The 19,497-nt window shown below is 38.5% G+C and overlaps 1 protein-coding gene and 4 non-coding genes across 5 annotated transcripts; 3 read left to right on the forward strand and 2 right to left on the reverse strand.

The window, feature by feature from the left end:
* Positions 1-1,441: 1,441 nt before the first annotated feature.
* On the reverse strand, positions 1,442-11,588 carry LOC143291089 (transcription factor A, mitochondrial-like). The gene is made up of 7 exons (XM_076600710.1): positions 11,501-11,588; positions 10,591-10,733; positions 9,743-9,813; positions 7,665-7,814; positions 6,898-6,993; positions 5,846-5,902; positions 1,442-5,341 (listed from the first exon to the last, which is right to left on the reverse strand). The coding sequence occupies exons 1-7, from the start codon at positions 11,572-11,574 to the stop codon at positions 5,069-5,071; spliced, it is 864 nt and encodes a 287-aa protein (XP_076456825.1). The 5' UTR covers positions 11,575-11,588; the 3' UTR covers positions 1,442-5,068.
* A 933-nt stretch (positions 11,589-12,521) lies between these two features.
* Trnal-cag (transfer RNA leucine (anticodon CAG)) lies at positions 12,522-12,605 on the forward strand. The gene has a single exon. It is a non-coding gene; the product is annotated as a tRNA-Leu (tRNA).
* A 706-nt stretch (positions 12,606-13,311) lies between these two features.
* Positions 13,312-13,430, reverse strand: LOC143294754 (5S ribosomal RNA). Its single transcript, XR_013056922.1, has one exon. It is a non-coding gene; the product is annotated as a 5S ribosomal RNA (ribosomal RNA).
* Positions 13,431-13,582: 152 nt separating this feature from the next.
* Positions 13,583-13,666, forward strand: Trnal-cag (transfer RNA leucine (anticodon CAG)). The gene has a single exon. It is a non-coding gene; the product is annotated as a tRNA-Leu (tRNA).
* A 3,349-nt stretch (positions 13,667-17,015) lies between these two features.
* Positions 17,016-17,099, forward strand: Trnal-cag (transfer RNA leucine (anticodon CAG)). The gene has a single exon. It is a non-coding gene; the product is annotated as a tRNA-Leu (tRNA).
* The last annotated feature ends 2,398 nt before the right edge of the window (positions 17,100-19,497 follow it).

Consider the following 19,497-nt stretch of genomic DNA (forward strand, 5'->3'; position numbering starts at 1 on the left):
AGCGCACCAAGTGCATGTGTGCTGCACACAGGACCTCAGTTTATCTTCTCATCCAAATGACTACATGATGTTTGATTTTCCAGTCTAACTTGGGAGAATGTGTGAGAGTGGGATTCAAACCCAGACACTCACAGACTCTGTTATGCAGAGGAGTATCTTAACCATTCTGCCACCTTCCTCCCTGACTAGAGAAAGAGAAATAGTGATAAAGTATTCAGTGAGGGAAGAGCGAAATTCCATGCAGCTACAAACTGACACCAGCCAGACAGAGCTGTTTCTAGCTGACAACCAATTTGCAACTCACCACTCTTGCCATCTCTCCTCAGTTGCTTGCTTGTTGGGAGAATGTTCAGCTGAAATCTGAAGGCATGAAAAGTAGTTTCTTGTATGACAATGTCAACAAATTTCAGATTCTGCCATACCATGAATCTGAAGAAAAAAATATTACCAAGCAGAATCAGTTTACTGATTTGACTTTTTCTCCACCTGTTTCTTTGCAATGATGTTGGCCGACTGCTACAGCAATGAAAACACCTTCTTGCCCTCTGTCCAGCATTCCAACTGTTTTTTCCATGTTGTCAGTCACACTTCTTCAAAATGTGGTATTTTATTATCTGGTGTTTTGCTTCTGGATATTGTTCAGCTGTAACCAGATTGTGAGCCAAGGTCATCGGTGACCAGCTCTGGTTTTCAATGTGCTGCAAGTTTTCACCAGCCTTCCTCCTTGGGGAACACACTGACTTTTTTTGAGTAAGTTTGTCCAAAACAGAGGTATCAGGTAAAATAACTAGTGTGCATAAGTTCAGAACAGGCATCACAGAACAACTGTTCAGTTATCCCTTTGGAGTGTTGATGCCAAATCAGTAATAAAATGAGCCTCAATGTTGTATATATTTTGAATGTAGGGCATGAGGTAAGCCACATCAGAATGATAACATGAGATGGGGCAGCACATGCACATATTTATGTGTAACTGGATAAGCTTTTCATGTGTGTTTGTGTGTGTGTGTGCATGTGTGTGTGTTGAAAGAGAGAAAGGAAGGGTTGGAAAAGAATGAACAGGCAAGTTCACCATGGGTGGACGCAACATGCCTGCAAACTTTAGCTTGTCAGCTGAAAAGCAAAACTCCTCCAAGACTGGGAATCCAACTCTTAAGTCAGAGGAACCTCACTTTAGAATGTCCCAAAAGATGGAAGCTCAAGACAGAAGCCCAATATAATTCCATTCTGTAGATGAGCTGTGTAAAAAGACTATTAAACAGAGCTGACAGCTGAAGATTAGAGCCTTTCTCCATTTGTTCTTTGCAGTCAACTAACATGCTTCAACTCGATTCTGCATTCCAACAAGATAACCCATACATACAGTTGATGGGAAATAAAATCTTACACTTCAGAAAATCAGATCATTTTAATTACACATGCTCTTCCATGACTCATCAGTGAAAGAGCTTGTATGTTTATCAACAAACACATGTGTTCAGACACACAACAGACCGACAGCAACAGAAAAACTGGGGGAAAAAAAAGAAAAAACTTTTGATATATAACATCTTTGGAAGCATTTTAGGGTATTGTTATGATTTCTAACAACATGGGATTATGCCATCTTTTTCCAAAGGTCATAAACATTCACAAGCTCAACAAACACCTGTCTCCTTTCACTAAACAGCACTGTATGGAAGGTGGCAAAATTATACCTTCAGCAATAAAACAATTTTCATAGCTTGCTGATAGATTATCTATTTATCTATATACTTTTTTACAATAATAGTCATCATTTCAGGTGAGAAAGAGAGCATGGGTGACAGAATGACAGGAAGATAGAGATCAAACATTTTTTAATATAATTATATTATTTAGATGGAAAGATAGTGATGTAAAAAAACACAAAAAACACACACAAAAAAACAACAACAACAACAACAAAAACACTATGAAGTTTTGCAATAATCTTCCCTAGTGAACCAAATGCATAATAACAATTTTCAAAATCAACAGGGTGCAACATCAAAATGGGCACACTGAACTAAAATCGACAGGGACCAATAAACCAAGAACAAGGAACAAAGAAAATTTGCCAAATCCATGACACTAACTGAAAATATTCACTGAATATGTAATGTATACCTCTAACATATTACTTCATGTTCAATGAGAATTGAAAGTTCTCTGACCGTCTACTAAATCCTTTCAACATTGTTCTAAGTTGGTTACACAAGAAAGGGTGGTTGTTGTTTTTTATCATAAAAACAAGACATACATAAGGTAATTGAGTGGTAAAATGTCCATATCGGAAAATTCATACAGTATAAATGCATGCAATATTTTGAAAAACGCAAAAAGAGTAAAAAAAAAAAAAAAAAAAAAAAAAGTTCCTTTCAGCTTTCATTTACCAGTCAGAAAAAAGGCCAATTAAACACACACACACTTTTTTTTCTCTTCAAACACATATTCACAACAAAATATGTGATCACATTATTCAATGTTTTCTCTAAACAAAAACAAAAACACACACACAAAAAGAACAATAAAGTTCAATCTTTAACACCTTTCAGCCAAATTCTTAAATTTAATTGAAATAAATGCTGAAATTGAATTTGCTTTTAAATAAAATATTTTCTTTCTTCTCAAAGTAATATATATAAATCATGATTTCATGTGTGTCAACAGAGCAGTATAATAAAGTATTTTTCACTGTTCCGGAATACTATTCCCATTCTATCAAAAACCAAACAACAACAAAATCAAAGATCTATACAGAGCTGTCAAATAGTGGCAAACAAGCATACTATCATTACAAAAATCAACAAAAGCACTTAATGCCATCTTCAGAAAGGAAAGTACACAAGCACTGTCATACACAAATATGTACAGACATATTCTCACAGTATCTGTCACTCTTCCTCCCCACCCACAAGGACTTGAAATATCTGCAGGTCCTACATCCACTTCTCTGCCAAACCAGTGGTTATCCTTTAAAAAAACACAAAACCCCCCATAATATTCACTTCCCCTTTTACATTGCAGTATATAATGAGTGGCATGCAATCAATGTGAACACATTGCTGACATTATCAGACACTGTCAGACTCTCAGCATTCATTGTCATGCCATCAATGTGACCACTGGCCGAGACAATCACTGATCTATCAATACTGAATACATCACTAATAACAGCACAATGTGGCCAATTCTTCAGAACATACACTCTTCTTGGACAGTCAGCCAGCACGGAGTCGGATATGAGTTTTCAAAAAGGTGTGCTTTATCTTATATAAATAAATTCTTAAAAAAGCTGACACCAAATTTCACCAGTACAACAGAGGCAGTTAGATGACATGTGGTTGTATGTATCCCATTTCAGCCTGCTTGTTTCAACATATGACACATAATGCTGTGGATTTTCTTGTTCAAAGTGTACAATGTATTCCCTCTGTCTGTAATCTGTTCATGTTTGTGTACTTTTTTTGTGTGTTAACTAATGCCACAATAAGAAAAATGTTAAGATGATTCTGCTGACTTTCCCCTCTTATGAACCAACAAAAAACATTAGAATTAACAGACTTTATTCAGCGCTATCCCTCATGAAAGGTCAATTTAAGAAAAATAATTTAAAAAAAACACACACCAAAACTCCTAGCTCTGTGCATGCAAACACACACAAAATTAACCCATACAAACATTTCCTGATTAGATTCTACAGTATATAACATATATTACACACACCACCATACATGAATACACACTTTGTATACAAAACATCCTTTAAGTGAAAGAGTAGTAGAATATAGACTTCACTATAATTGTGGCTGATTTGCATGTGCTTTAGTACATCCCAATTCAAGTACACAACCATACATACTGCACACCACTCATACATTTGACAGAGTATGTGTGTGTTTTTGTGTATAGGAGTGTGTCTATCCATCTATGGCCATTAATCTTTATATTGTACTGGACAAATAACCAGTTTGACCTACTGATCCCAAAATCTTTTTCTTTTCTTCTTACTGGAAAAAGCATGTTCTTTTTCTGGATGTGCCCAAACTTTAGCTTTTTCTGATTCAGTTTTTTTTTTGTTTTTGTTACACACACACACATACAATATAAAGACCAATGAAAAAGTTCATATCAAAATTTGTTGATTTACGTTGATTTATCTACTTTGATAGCGTCTACCTTCTTATCTTCACGAAACTGAAAGAGAAATACAGCATCATAATTCAAGACACAAATGCATAATGTTTTAAATGCACTTTCTGGAATAATCCCTGTCAACATGACCACAATATCTATACAACTTACGATCTCAACTGGAAACACAGTTTAACTTCATATCCCAGTCCCCCTTGCACCTCTTTCACAACCTCCTACCTCAATCTTATCAACCACTTTCATACTGGAAGACAAAGAGGCAAGTGTTCTCTTTTGAGAAACAGGGGGAGAACAAATAAATCAGTCTCATAATTTTTTTTTTTTTTAATAATTAAAAAAAAGAAAGAACATGGTTGACATTTCACTTCACTGCATCTGGGGAAAACAACCTTAATTTGGGTCAGGACACCTTATTCAAAACAGTTTAAAAAAATAACAAAAACCACCCCATCTTGACTGATTGAAGCTATTTAAACAGACTACTGTGACATTCTGATGTAAATAATTGAGAGACAAGAGTTTTCATTTATTCCCGAGTATTCTGCAGTTTCTCCCCCCCCCCTCCCCCGTGCCACTTATAACCCAGTGTTTCACTTATTCCTAGCAAATCACAAGACAAGGCTGTAAAATACATATCACTGGTTTTCTAGAGATTGTTTTTTTCCTCTCCTTCATTGCTTTGTTTTCTTTTCTAAGCCATTAGCAGCGATATAATATACACATTTCTAGATGTTTTTTTCTCCCACCTCCCCTCTTGCAAAACAGCACAGTATTTCGCCAACATCTCATAATTCTGGCCTAAAAGACTAGCAAGCACTAACAAAAACTCAAAGAAAAAAAAACAACTCACACACATTTTCACAGCACACATATTCTATCTGCAGCACACACACATGAAAATCTTGAAGCTCAATCATTCCTCTGTCTGCATTCCTCTGGTAATAGTTCTTTTCTTTGTGGTCTTTGCTGAAGATGGACTCTTTTTAGATGATTTGCCTTTGGACTTCGTCTTCCTTTTCGTTGGTGCTTTCTTTTTCTTCGCCTTGGTGGAGACCACCTTCTTGGTGCGTTTTTGAGACTTTTTGCGAATGAGGTCCTCACGGCCAATCTCCCTCATCCTCTCTTCCCACTCTAACATCTCCTGTTGGTACCTTGCTCTCTCTTGTCTGGAATCCTCCTGGTAAATCTGTTTTGCATACACATAAGATGATATTGTCATTCAAAATGTTTTTATATCACTGAACAAATACATAATAATTATGGTGCATTCAACACAACTGAATGATTCTGGTTATACGCTTTAATTGACATACAAAGGTGCTAATTTTTTGTTTGACTATTACAAGTCTCACCCTGTACAATAATTATAATGTGCTTTGATAATCTAGCAAGCTGCACATATAATGGACTTGTTCTTTCAGTGCAGTTTCCAGCAATATGTTTTCATCTAATATTAAAGTATTCAAACTATCTCATTTCTGTTGTAACTGCTATTATGTTAATATATTTTTCATAGTTTCAGAAATCATGTCCAGAACAGTTCTCCTGTTTGATACTGACCCTCTGAGCAGTCATACAATGTATTTTGTACTCCCTGAATGACACTTCCGAAGTAAGTACATTTTTTTCTTATTTTCAAGTTCAAGGTTGTACACACACACACACACACACACAGAGTTAGTTTACTCACTTCTTTTTCTTCTTGTGGCATGTCTTTCCAGTACTCCACCAAGCCCTTCATAAATTGCTGAGAGCAGAGGAAAAACACCAATAAGTTAAAATAACGAAGTGCAGAAACAATTAGTATCATCATTACGAACACCATCCTTCCTAAAAAATTTTTAAAAGTACTTTCTGGACTCTGCCTAACACAAGAAAAGAAAAAAAATGTAATCTTGTGCAGTTTGTTCCACAAATCGCCATCAGCTGACAGCTCCATCCTGGGAGTCTTTTCAGCCATCTTAAACCTAGAACTGACAATAAAACGTCTCTGTGAAAAGCGGTCGTCTGATTTAACACTTCACCAAGTCTAACAGAAAAGGGCAAAACAACATTCACATAACTCCACAGGCTGCTCAGCTTCTCTCCATGTCCTCCACACGGCAGATCTAATGAGTAATTAAAACAACAGCAAACAATGATCATTTTGTTATATCCAGGGCTTTACAGTCATATCTGACATCAGTCCCCACAGGGTGAAATGACCACTGTGATACAGTTAACAGCTGATGGAAATTTATGGAACAGACAAAACAGGTTTCTTTACAACCTCTTTCATACTACACAGGATTTGATTTGAAAAAAAGAAACCAAACCAGTATTGCAGAACCTGTGAATACAACAGGATCCCAAACTTTCAGTTATATCACATAACAGTAGATAGTTAGACGACAGATTGGTGACATATGGCACTGATGTGAAAGATAGTTAAAATACAGTTCTTGGATCAAAGCAAAACCATATGAGTTCAGTCATGAAATTTTCATCAACATAAAAAAAGTAAGTCTTAGTGATTTATCACTTGAAAACACATTAGTTTTTTATTACAAAATCATGCTAATGAGGTACATTGATGTGGCTGGCATGATTTTCAGTTTCATGTTTTCTTTCAATAACTGAGATCCAGCAAACAAACAAAAAATTCAAATATTCATTTTTTTTCATAGTGTTAATCTTTAAAATTTCTCTATTTCATCACAGAGAAAAATGTTATTTACACAAAATACTTAACATTTTACTCACAGTAGGAGGGGTGTTCCCTCGCTCCAAGCGAGATGACCGAACAAACAGCATAAACGGATTGGCAGGCATCTTGGGCTTGCCAAACTTCCGCAATTCCTGTATTTGAACAAATTTTACAAAAATGCTTAACCATTGCACACGGCAGTCATTTCCAAAATATGACAAATATAGGAAATTTTCTATCTAAAATTACGTTTGAATCAAACATTTCAATTATTACATTTCTCCTTTTTTGTTCAAAGAAAGTCAAATCAACAATTCATATAAAAGCAAACAATCATGCACAAAGTATACACTGTCTCACAAATATCGCACAGTTACAGCACAAGACTGTCATTTATGCAGTATAATGCACTGTAAAAGGTCTGCTTTATACTCTTTGGTCCACAAAAGAAACAAGAATAAATATAAAACAGTATTGGACATGCACAAACAATGAGAAAGGAAGGAAAACACCATTACACATGTTAATTCCAAAAACAATGTGTTCACACAATTCCTGCAAAGAACTGAATAAATACTTAATACTTTTGTTCATTTTGAGGGAGAGGAAGCACTGGGGGAGGGGAGAAGAAGAGATTCTGTGTTTGGCTGCTTTTCACATTAAGCAGATTATAATCAGTCCAACAACACAAAAAACAACACAACACCTGTTAACATTCTTGAAGAGCTTCCTAATATATATCTACACTAAAGATAAAAACATATGTCCCATTTCATCACAAATGGGAACATACATGCAACACGCACATACACATATAACTTACCATTTTATGTCTGCGGTGTGCCCGTGACATTCTTTTGGTCTTTTTGTCCCGCATGAATTGGTCCCTCTCCTGGTCACTGAGTCGGTCCAGAAATATCAGATAATTTTCACGATAGCTTTTCAGGTCTTCACGTGCCAGCAACTTCAATCTCTGTTCAAAACCAAAGATAAAAAAAATTTACTGGGTATTTGTATTTCTACTCAGCATTGTCTTCATCCCACACTTCAAATATCAACTAAGATCAACAAAATGGAAAATATAAATTTATAAATGTAATATAAATATAGAATCAATGAAATGGCATAATCAATATGGTGCATCTTACTATGTTTGTGCTTATGTCAACGTGTGCTTGTAGTGTGTGTGTGTGTGTGTGTGTTTCAGATTTGTGAATGTTACCTCTGTATTCATGTAAATGTGCACATACATGCGCATTTGTGTCATGTATTCAGTGTATGTGTCTATGTGTGGTGTGTCCTTTTTAACTTATTCTGTTTTCAACTGATAAACACGGGACCTTTTGTGTATCAGGCTATGCGTGCGTGCGTGCGTGTGTCTGTGCACACGCATGTGCACAGGCAAATATGTTTAGGTGTGTCTGTGTTGTGTGTGTGCCCATCTATAAACACTTACAGAAAGACACCTAAAATGATGAGTGCACTTATCATGAGATTTCTTTAAGTTCCACAAAACATGCGCATATTAACAAATTAACAGGGAATGAGGCAGAAAGAAAATGGCTTGAAGTTGTCACAATTTCATAAATATGATATCAAAAACTATCCATATTCATGTGTACAAAATATACACTTAAAATGAGAATGCACCTTCTCATGTTTGTCACTATCTTTCAAGAAGTTCTTTAAACTATCCACTCCTCTATCTGCAGAATGTAACTGAACACAATTTAAACCGGTTATTCGAAAGAAGTATGACTGCTCAAATGACCCAATAAAAACAGTTATGCATGTAGAAGTGCACTCATACATATCTTGATCAAATCTTGATTTTAATCGAAAGGGCCACACTCATGCATGACATAAACAAAGTGAATATGTAAGATGCCCAAGAAGATGCTGATGAAATCTCTCAGATTCAGACTCTCCAGAGGTGTTCTGAATGGATGAGACTGCAGCTGTTCTCAACGCTCATTCGATCTTTCTCAACATTAGGCAGCTTCCTGCTCCACGATGCAGATGATTTTTTTATGGCGAAATATTCTACATGTATCAAAGCCATCCTCAGTCTGATTCGAGTAGACTGGCGGGAAAATAAAATGATGAATTGGCACCGTATTCCACAGCAGTTCATGATACACAAACCACAATGCCTTTTTTTAAGCGAACCTCATTTTGTTTCCCAGCTCAGTACAACTTTGAATTTTTTTTTTTTTTTTTTTTTTTTTAGACGGGTGCAATAGCCGGATGGTTAAAGCAGGCTTTCAATCTGAGGGTCCTGGGTTCCAATCACGGAGAAGGTGCCTAGTGGGTAAAGGGTGGAAATTTTTCCAATCTCCCAGCCCATGAACGCAGAAGAGAGAAGAAGAAGTTGTTTTTTTCACAATATTCCTCTGCTCAATGTACAGCAATAACAATAATGATTATATATCATTCATATTTCTCAGACTTTGAAACTGACCTGTTTTAAGACAAATTAATAAGTCAAGTGACCAACTGGCTGCAACATCAATAGCAATTTTCACTTAAAATACATACATGTAAAAAGTAGCATAACTGTGTAATTAATTTGTAATTTGCATGCTGTAGATTTTGTAAAAATTGTAAAATAAAATTTTGGATAGAAAAGGTAGAAAAGGGTTAAAAATCAGCAGTCATTCTCCCTTTCGAACCACACCACCACCATCCATCTACCCATCCCCATTCTCTCTACTCACACATCACACACATTCACATTGCCATGACCAATGACCGACACGAAACCTTTAAACCCTGGCAGATATGGCAGAGTGAAAAATACAGAGAGACTAAGAGGAAGCGACAGACAATAAAACAGCACAAAGAAATTTTTTATAACTGGATGAAAAACCATTCATATTCATGATTAAGAAACATGCTCACATTTCTTTCTTCAGGGTTAAGACTATTCCACATTTGGCTGGCTATTTTGGACCGTTCACCTATGGTGGCACCTGCAACATATCAATGATGAGATACTGAGTGATAGCAACCTGTTGTAGCATAAACACACACACAGTGATCCATACATAAATAAAAGCACCTGTTAACTTACAGTCATTAAAAAAAATTGCTCTAGATAAATTTGATGGCCAAGGTAATCTAGAATAAAAACAAATATAAAAAAAAGAAGGAAAATTAATGCAAAGGTACTAACATGGCGGAATCCAACTTTCCACACCCAAAATACTGTTCAATCGTTGAGTAATATACACAACTGACAGTAACATGCTGATTTTTTTCTGGGGAAACACCTGCATAAATTGTCTGTTCTCCCTTCCCTTCTAAAATATTATCTCCCCTGCGTAATTTACTGTAATAAAATGTTATCCTCCCCATATTTTTTTTTTTTTTTCCAACATGAAATTTCAGTCCATCGGATGAAACAATATACCATAATGATAATCCTGTGTGCATGGAAAAGAACCTATCGTAACAAGAAAGTTAGCCTGGCAAATTTATATAAACTGTACAAACTGCAATGTTTTATGCTTATCTCAAATTTCCATTACTGATCGATCACATTTTGCTTGTGATAATGCTAATTTGAACACTTAACACACACTTCTCAATAAACAATTCTACAATGCCACTTTTTCTTCTTTTTTTTTTTTTTTTTTAAGCAAAAGCAAAAATAACTGAATCAATTTACACTATCACCTGAGAGTCTGTTCTTCATTTGACTTTTCAATATAGTATCATAAATGATTTAGAGGAAAATCAAACAGTACCTGGGTTCAAGCGTGTTATTTCAGCCGACTTGTTGGTCATGAACTTTACAAAAGCCCCAGGTGGCTTCTTCGGTGGTTGTGGTGACAGGTAATACTGGGATGTGTGGACTAGGGAACGCCATTGCTGAACACTGGCATGTGCACTGGTGGAGAGCCAAGAAGACATAACTTATTTACAACACATATACTGATATAGTCAACAAACATGTCATGCACATCAGTACAACTACAAAGATAGGTTGTTTCAATGGTTACAAGAACACAAATATTGCACTTGTATTATAACACTGGTAACCACATTCATGAACCAGTAACATATGCATCTTATTAATTTTTGAGTGTATGTGAGTGTGCACACGTGTGTGTGTGCGTGTGTGAGAGCGAGAGGCGGTGTGGGGGGGAGAGGGAGAGAGACAAACTATCACTGACAGTCAAAAATCCTGATAACCTGGTTGTAATGACATTATCCTGATTTCTTTCTTTTCTTTGTCCTTGTGGTCAGACACATTACAAACAAAATATTTATGCGTATGTAGTGTGAATCACTAAATGAGTCTGCGGGCGTGTACCATGCTCGAGTATGTGCACGAATGCAAGTGCACTTGCCAAAGGATGCCCTCCGTGAATATATTTGATTAGGTTATTAATAAGGTTAGTTTTTCAAATTATATGTGTGGCTACATATATCAGATTTATTTTCCAAAAATGACGTTGTTTCAGAGGCAAGGAGTAGGCTGCATGGGTACCTGGAGTTCACTCGAGATAAACTTGAGGACAAGCAAAACGAAGCAACGGATTGCAGACTAACTCTCATCGGAGAAACAGCATGCGAAATTATGTTTTAATTAAAGATTTAGAAACTACAGGTGTTATCTGTGAATTCTGTAAGTTCTGAAGACTTGTTACTAACCTGAAAACAGGTAGCGGCAAGCGTCTGCAAATTAAACTCGAGAGCGCTCTTGCACACGCCGCCTTGACTGCCATGTTTGTGATGGTTGCGCGCGTGAAGCAGTCCGTTCACTGCGGTGTTATCAGGTGGTATGGCAAACTGCTTAAGCCAAAAGTCGGAAGACTTTTTTTCTCATTGTACAACCCAAACAGGGTGACGAATTCTAAACATTATTAACACATGACAGTATCAGAACGATAAGGACATTGTCAAATGAACTCAATATTTCATATGACATAAAATACAGAGATGCCAAATGAGAATTTCTGTCGGGACTCATGTTTTTTGTTGTTGTTGTTGTTATCATCATCATATCATCATTATTATCATTAGTAGTAATAGTAGTAGAGGTAGCGGTATTAGTATTGCGTTACTTTTCCCCAACTTACTATATACTGTTCGAATTATTAGTACTGTTACCTTTAATTGCCTTCTGGAAATTATGGTCCAGAGGTTTCTTCTTCTTTATCAGTCTTTCTTATCTGCCTGTTTCTTCTTTTGTATCTTCATTTCTGTTTTCGTATTCCATTAATTCCTAAATTATGTCTGTAAGAACATCAATCGATTTTGACCACAATGCATGAGAGACTGCTGCTTCCAACTCTGACACCTATACCTGAAATGTGTGTAGGAGGTGGGCGGGGTAGGGGAAATGGGGAAGTGTCACTGTGTGTGTGTGTGTGTGTGTGTGTGTGTGTGTGCGTGTGTGTGCGTGTGTGTGTGTGTGTGTGCTACGTGTGTGTGTGGGGGGGTGCGCGCGCGTTCATGCGTGCACCGGGCGCGGTGCTCAGTACTACTACAGTTGTTGCTGATTCTATTTTTGGGAGGGGGTGTGGGGGGGTTGTTTGTTTGTTTGTTTGCTTGTTTGTTTGTAACAGATTCAGGCAAGTAATTATCGTTGGAAACGATGAATATATTTTCCCGCTTATCTCCCTTACGCTATCAGGTTGGAATAAGTAAAATAACAGCTATGCTGTCAGTTGTCAGGATGGCCGAGCGGTCCAAGGCGCTGCGTTCAGGTCGCAGTCTGGTTCTCCAGGCGTGGGTTCGAATCCCACTTCTGACATCGATTTTTTTTTCGGGGGGAGGGGGGAGGAGGGGAGAGTATGGGGCGTAGCGGGAGTGGAGAGGGGCGGGGAGAGAGGGGTTAATGAATAACCGTGACTTTTTTTTCAAAGAAGAAAAAAGATATAATTTAGCATTATGTATGAAGAGGGGCGGAGAAGGAGGTAATGGTAAATATATGAAGACTCATTATCCCCAACCCCCCACCCCACCTTATTTATTTATTTATTTATTTTTTTAACCAGGTATATGTTATTTACTATCAGAATGTTTTCTAGTATATTCAAATCATTGCACTGTATTTATGTATTTGTATTTTAGTGGCTTTAAAAAAAAAGTTATTATGTATTTATTTATCTTAGGTTACTGCTCAAAAGTTGATATTATATTATGTTATATTAAATGTTTATCAGTGCTGTTTCAAAGTTATGTTATATTATCAATTTTCATTCACTGACTACAACGCCGGGAACATCAGGTTTGCATATTTCACGTCTCCCGGTCAGTCTTCTCTGTTGTGAAAATTATTGCAGAGTTTGAGGTAAGCACAAGAAGCCAGTTGGTGGTCTTTGCATGCAGTTTCAGTTTCAGTAGCTCAAGGAGGCGTCACTGCGTTCGGACAAATCCATATACGCTACACCACATCTGCCAAGCAGATGCCTGACCAGCAGCGTAACCCAACGCGCTCAGTCAGGCCTTGAGAAGGTTGCCAACAGAACCCGGTGTTCCCAGGCGGTCACCCATCCAAGTACTAACCGGGCCCGACGTTGCTTAACGTCGGTGATCGGACGAGAACCGGTGTTTTCAACGTGGTATGGCCGTTGGCAAAATGTGTGAACCCGACGTGATTTGCATGCAGTGATGACGATCCAATCACACTGCACTGTCGAATGACGGCGAAGTTGGCCCCTCAGTTTTCCCTGTTTGTCAAGCTGCAGGATATGGTGTAGACTTATCTGAGAGACGATTATAACAACTGTCAGGATGGCCGAGCGGTCCAAGGCGCTGCGTTCAGGTCGCAGTCTGGTTCTCCAGGCGTGGGTTCGAATCCCACTTCTGACATTTTTTTTTTAATTTTATTTTTTTATTTATTTTTTTTTAAATTATTTTTTTGCTTTTGTGTTTTTCAACTTCTTCTGCTTCTTCTTCTTCTTGTCATTGTTATTATAGGATAAACAGTAAAGCAGAAAAATACATGGAACCGAAATAGGATCTGCAATTTGATGTTCGTATTCACACTGATAACACACTGAACGAATGATAAAATTTTTGTTCATGTTTCACGTGACATCAGTCCACGTGTTATAATTTACAATTCGGCACTGAAGCGGCAGACAGCCTGAATGAAGGTCGCTTCCGAGCCGACTAGTCCTATGCTCTGCCGCCTCAGTGAAGTCAATTTTGCCGGATGGTGCTGACGAGTCATATATTCCTTCCTTCCTTCCTTTCATAAAAATTTCAGTGACCACAATCAAATGTTGATATTATTCTGTCACTGATGTGGGGGTCCACAAGAAAAAGCACCAATTCTTAAATAAATTTAAAAAAATTTAAAAAAGTAAAAATAAAAAAAGACCTTTATTTCGCAGTATGTAGGCTGAACCACTCCGGCTAGTGAAGCGCTCCACGGGGAAAAACCCCGATCGGCACAGCTCTAGCCCGTCACAGTTCTCCGCTACTTTGATCTATGATCCCTGCACTGAGAATGAAAAATGTTAACTCCTTTTTCTTTTTTTTTTTTCTTCTCTTATTCCAATTTTCTTTCTTTGGTGGTGGATCACAGGGGAAGGGGGGAGACAGGGGCGGGAGTTCGGGGGGTGGAGGGGGCGCGGGGGGGCGGGGATGAGTCAGTTGTTACCATAGTTATGGCAACCACTGTGACATCTTCGACACAAATTAAATGCCAGCAGTATTGACCTCCACGTCAGGGGCAAGGAATTCCAGTCCCGATGTTCTCAGGAGGAATCCTGCTTGTCTGTATTGTGTCCAGCGATACATCTGGGACAACTGTTCTGGGCGGGCTCGTCGTTGTTCCAGCGGTGGGGGCGGGGGCGGGGGGTGCCGACCATTGAGTGGTGAGTTTCTGCCTCAGGGACGGATTTGGAGAGCGTGTTTACTTTGTCATGCTGCAGTTTGAACAGTATGGCCAGTCTTGCCGTTTGACGTCGCTGTTGGAAAGTGGGCCATTTCAGCTGGTCGATCATGTCGGAGACGCTTGACGTGTTCCTGTAACGCCTCATTGCAGACCTTGCTGCATGTCGTTGGACTGATTCCACTGAAACGGTCGATGTCCTGTTGTTGGTATGGATCACAGGCTGATGACGAAAAATTTTAATTCGAGTAATGGGCGGACACAGGGCTTGTATGCCAAATCAGTCCCTCATGGTCTGGGAGCGCTGACTTTTGAATTTCTACTCAGTCAAGAAGCCTATCGGTTTTGTTCGCCTTGGAACAGATGTTTTCAATGTGTTTTTTCCAGCTGTAAGGTATCTGATGACTGTCTCTCCAATTAAGGTATTTGATGGAGGCCACTGTTTGCAGTATGTGGCCATGCCGAGTTCGTACCAGCTTGCTCCTGTGCTTTCCTGCTTCTTGTTATTACAGGAAGGGTGTAGCATTTTCCAGGATGGAATATCATGTCAGTCTCAGCTCTTCTTGGCCCACTCAGCGAGTCTGTGGAGAACGTGCTGCAGCTGTCCATGGTGCTGGGGCGCTGTTACAGCTTTAAAATTGTACACTGCCTATCACCTGCAAACTGAGGCGTTCTCAGTTTGGCCCTTTTTATATCGCAGAGATAAATACGCACACTGAAATACTTGTAAGAAGTTGAATATATGTCTACTATATTATTTTTTCTAGCATTCATTCATTTCTTTATTTATCTATTTATTTATTTATTTATTTATTTATTTATTTATTCATTCATTTATTTATTTGTTTGTTTGTTTGTTTCATTTTAAACTCTTCTTCCAGCTTTTGCATACTTATCTATCCGTCCATTTCTACATTATTTTCATTTTCAGTCCCTCATCCAGCTTCTTAGGCGACCAGGTATCAGACACAGATGACATGGATTATCCTGTTTGTCAGTTGTCAGGATGGCCGAGCGGTCCAACTGAGGCGCTGTCTTGTTCTCTAGACGTGGGTTCGAATCCAACTCCTGACAAGCGGGTCACAGTTGTGTGTGTGTGTGTGTGTGTGTGTGTGTGTGTGTGTGTGTGTGTGTGTGTGTGTGTGTGCCACGGTGTGTGTGTGTGTGTGTGTGTGTGTGTGTGTGTGTGTGTGTGTTTTATATGCGTAATCATTTACACTTTGTTATACAAATATATAATATAACAATGAAATACAGAGAACGAAGTTTAAATGCTCAGTAACGTTCCGTCCATTTTAGGGTTCTTTTTAAATAACTGTGAAGCAGCTATATAATTAAATAGCTCAAGCGGTAGTAGTGTATAGTAAAAGCAAATATATACGGCCTTTGGTAGAAATCAGAATTAAGTAGCTGGAGCCTGAGTAGAAACAACAAAATGAATTCATAGATAGAAATTTTCTTGCATGTGATATCTGAAGGCAAGTTAAGATAAGATGATTCAGTTCCAAAACAAAGTTTGCCAAGTGATTGAACAAAGTTGTGAAGCCTTTGGAATAAGTAACGAAAGCAACGAGACAGGGTTCAGATGTACCAATTAAGGGACGGTATATCGCGCATAATATCTTTCGAAATCGGCTTTATTTATTCATCTATTTATTCATTTATCTATGTATTTGTTTGTTGGTTGGTTTGTTGTTTGTTTATTGATTTGTTTTTTTAGTGTGTTTTTTTTTCATTCATAGTTTATTTATTTACTTATTTGTTTCTGTTTGTTTGCTTATATTTTGTATTTTAGTTTATCTGTCTGTCTATATCTATCTGTTTATTTGGCTGTTTTACTTTCACTCCTACCACCTGTTTCTGAATCCACAAGATATCTTATGCACCCACACCCCCTTCCCCCGAAAATGGAGAATGGCTGTTGGGTAGCCCAGTAAACAAAACAGTCATACACGTAACTTGGAATGAAGCGTGTGTGTGTGTGTGTGTGTGTGTGTGTGTGTGTGTGTGCGTGCGTGCGTGCGTGCGTGCGTGCGTGTGTGTGTGTGTGTGTGTGTGTGTGTGTGTAATTGAAACCTGATTGATGACACCGTCAGGAAACGAATGATGAACGCCCAATGGCAGCTGTCAGTCATCTCCGCCCAGGTTGGCAGCCTATTGTCAGATGGCTCCCTGTTTCTAAGCGCTTTGGCGATTAATCTGTAGCCGAGGATAGGCACTATTAATTTTTAGTATCCATATCATCATCATCATGACACGGTTAATGATTCTGACAATTGATAACCCAATATGTCAAAACGTACAACTTGTTCACACGGTGTCAGGATGGCCGAGCGGTCCAAGGCGCTGCGTTCAGGTCGCAGTCTGGTTCTCCAGGCGTGGGTTCGAATCCCACTTCTGACAACTTTTTATTTCTTTTTTTTTTTTTTTTCAACGTTTGTTATTCATCATCAGAATGTATTGTCTTTTCCAAGCATTAGTGATTCGATTATACGATTTATCGATGAATTCATAAATCAATAGTCATCAAGTATAGAAAAGTTATGAAATATTATTGTCATTATTACTGGTATTCAATCAGTCTATTGAATATTTTTTTGTCAGTTGTGTGTTTATTCATTTGCATATTATTCATTCATATGCATATTTGTTTCTTTGTGTTTATTTCATAATCTTTCTATTGAATGATTAGTCAAATAACGAATAATCAATTACTGTTCATGCAATGGCATTTGTCAGTGACAAAAATAACCAGTCGGTACGATGACATTGATGAGGACTAAATGATGGGTCCGTAAAGCAGTGATCTCGTATGCCCCTGATGATAAACATTAGTATAAATGGGTGATACGTACGAGTTCATTTTCGCCGGGTGGCTTGTGTACATATGCTCGCATTAAAAAAAAAAAAACCCAAGAGAGGCAAGGCCTTCAAGTCTCACTTGAGATACACTAAAAAAACAAAACAACCCCCCCCCCGCCCCCCAGCTTTTTATGTATTGAGTATAATTTCAAAATGTAATGTTTAAGATGAGAAAGATCAGTTTAAAGCAAATTAAGTCCCCTAGCATTAATTACAGAGTAATTTCCCTTTTTTACTATCTGCACCAAAACGTTTGCAAAATAAATAAAACTTCCATGCTGAGCAAAAGAAGTTCCTGTTTGAACAGAAAATGATAATAATGACTGCTCTTATTGTTGGGTCAGAATATCAGATCAAAGTGCCAAGTTTAGAGAATACAAAAAATATAAATATAACAGTAAATGCAGTTTGTTATTGTTAATACACTTCCGCAGTGGAGTGGGGGCCGGAGTGGGTGGGGGTAGGGAATGGGGTGGGGGGTGGAAGGGGAGTGATTTTGTTCCTTTGCCCAAACTCGCTGTCCCCCCCTCCCCACCCTCTCTCTCACCCTCCCCTTCGAACACACACAACTTGGCCAGGAGGAAAGTTAGTGACTTTGGCTGATGTCTTCTTCTTTTTTTCCCCCGGACATTGATGAATAATTTTCATTTTACTGCTTTATATATTTGATTACTTATTTTCATATTATTTCATTCTATTGTTAGATTTATTCATTCTAATCTATTTTTCCCCCTCAAGGCCTGACTGGCGTGTTGGGTTACACTGCTGGTCAGGCATCAGCTCCGGCAGCAGATGTGGTGTAGTGTATATGGACTCTGTCCGAACGCTGTGACGCCTCCTTGAATAACTGAACTAAACTTATCGTTATCGATATACGATAATAGACAGTAGGGCGGTTCAACTGAGAAGTATTGCAGTTCATTGGTACAAAACCAGTGATGGCCTTGAGGTAACGCATCCGCCTACTGGAAGCGAGAGAATCTGAGCGCGCCGGTTCGAATCACGGCTCAGTCACCAATATTTTCTCCCCCTCCACTAGACCTTGAGTGGTGCTCTGGCAGCTGGTCATTCGGATGAGACGATAAACCGAGGTCCCGTGTGCAGTACGCACTTAGCGCACGTAAAGAAGAACCCACTACAACAAAAGGGTTGTTCTTGGCAAAATTCTGGAGACTGAAAAATCCACTTCGATAGGACTGAAAACAAATAAAACTGCACGCAGGGAAAAAAACAAAAAAAAAAAAAACTGGTGGCGCTGTAGCCGCCGGTGTAGCGACGCTCTCTCCCTGGGGAGATCATCCCGAATTTCACACAGAGAAATCCGTCTGTTGTGACAACAACAACAACAACAAGAGAGAGAGAGAGAGAGAGAGAGAGAGAGAGAGATACAAAATGTCATGGATTGGAACCACTCTTGTGATGTCAGTCGGTATCACCGCTGCTGAACGTTGAACGCTTACGTAGCAGATCACCATCTGATCATGCCGCCACAATCCACAAAATTAGGACTTGGGCACTTGACGGCTGAGCTGAGGTGTGGAGAGCCCGAACGAGAGCAACCCGCTGTACATCTGGGTACGCAAGATGCACAAGCAGAAGTAACTTAACTTAGTGTTTTCTTTGATGCTTGAAATGGCTCAATGCATTTTTCCAATGATTATATTATATTTATTTATATTCCATATCTTTAATCATTTATATTCCATATCTTTTATTTTCTCCAACCGCTCACACTCTGGATCTGGATCTTTTAGTGTACGTCGCAGACGCCACTTCTGGCGATATAGACGCGACGGAACTAGGAGGACGCATCTCTAGTAGACTGGAAATAGTCAGTCTAAGAAGACCTAGGGAAAACTGTCTACCCTGGGTTAAGACCATCAAAACCTCCCGGTTCGGCCGGAAGGGTCCAGGCCCCACTTCCAGAAGCAAGACCTAA

The sequence above is a fragment of the Babylonia areolata genome, chromosome 1 (genome assembly GCF_041734735.1).
Source record: "Babylonia areolata isolate BAREFJ2019XMU chromosome 1, ASM4173473v1, whole genome shotgun sequence".
NCBI lineage: Eukaryota > Metazoa > Mollusca > Gastropoda > Neogastropoda > Buccinidae > Babylonia > Babylonia areolata.

Bases quoted from the DNA above. Each gene is read 5' to 3' on its own strand.
- LOC143291089 (XM_076600710.1), bottom strand. From the start codon at position 11,574: ATGGCAGTCAAGGCGGCGTGTGCAAGAGCGCTCTCGAGTTTAATTTGC. The intron at 7,815-9,742 runs GTGAGCATGTTT...GGTTTTGAACAG, and splicing joins TTAACCCTGAAGAAAGAAAT to AGATTGAAGTTGCTGGCACG. The intron at 5,903-6,897 runs GTGAGTAAAATG...CTCTGCTCTCAG, and splicing joins GAGGGAACACCCCTCCTACT to CAATTTATGAAGGGCTTGGT.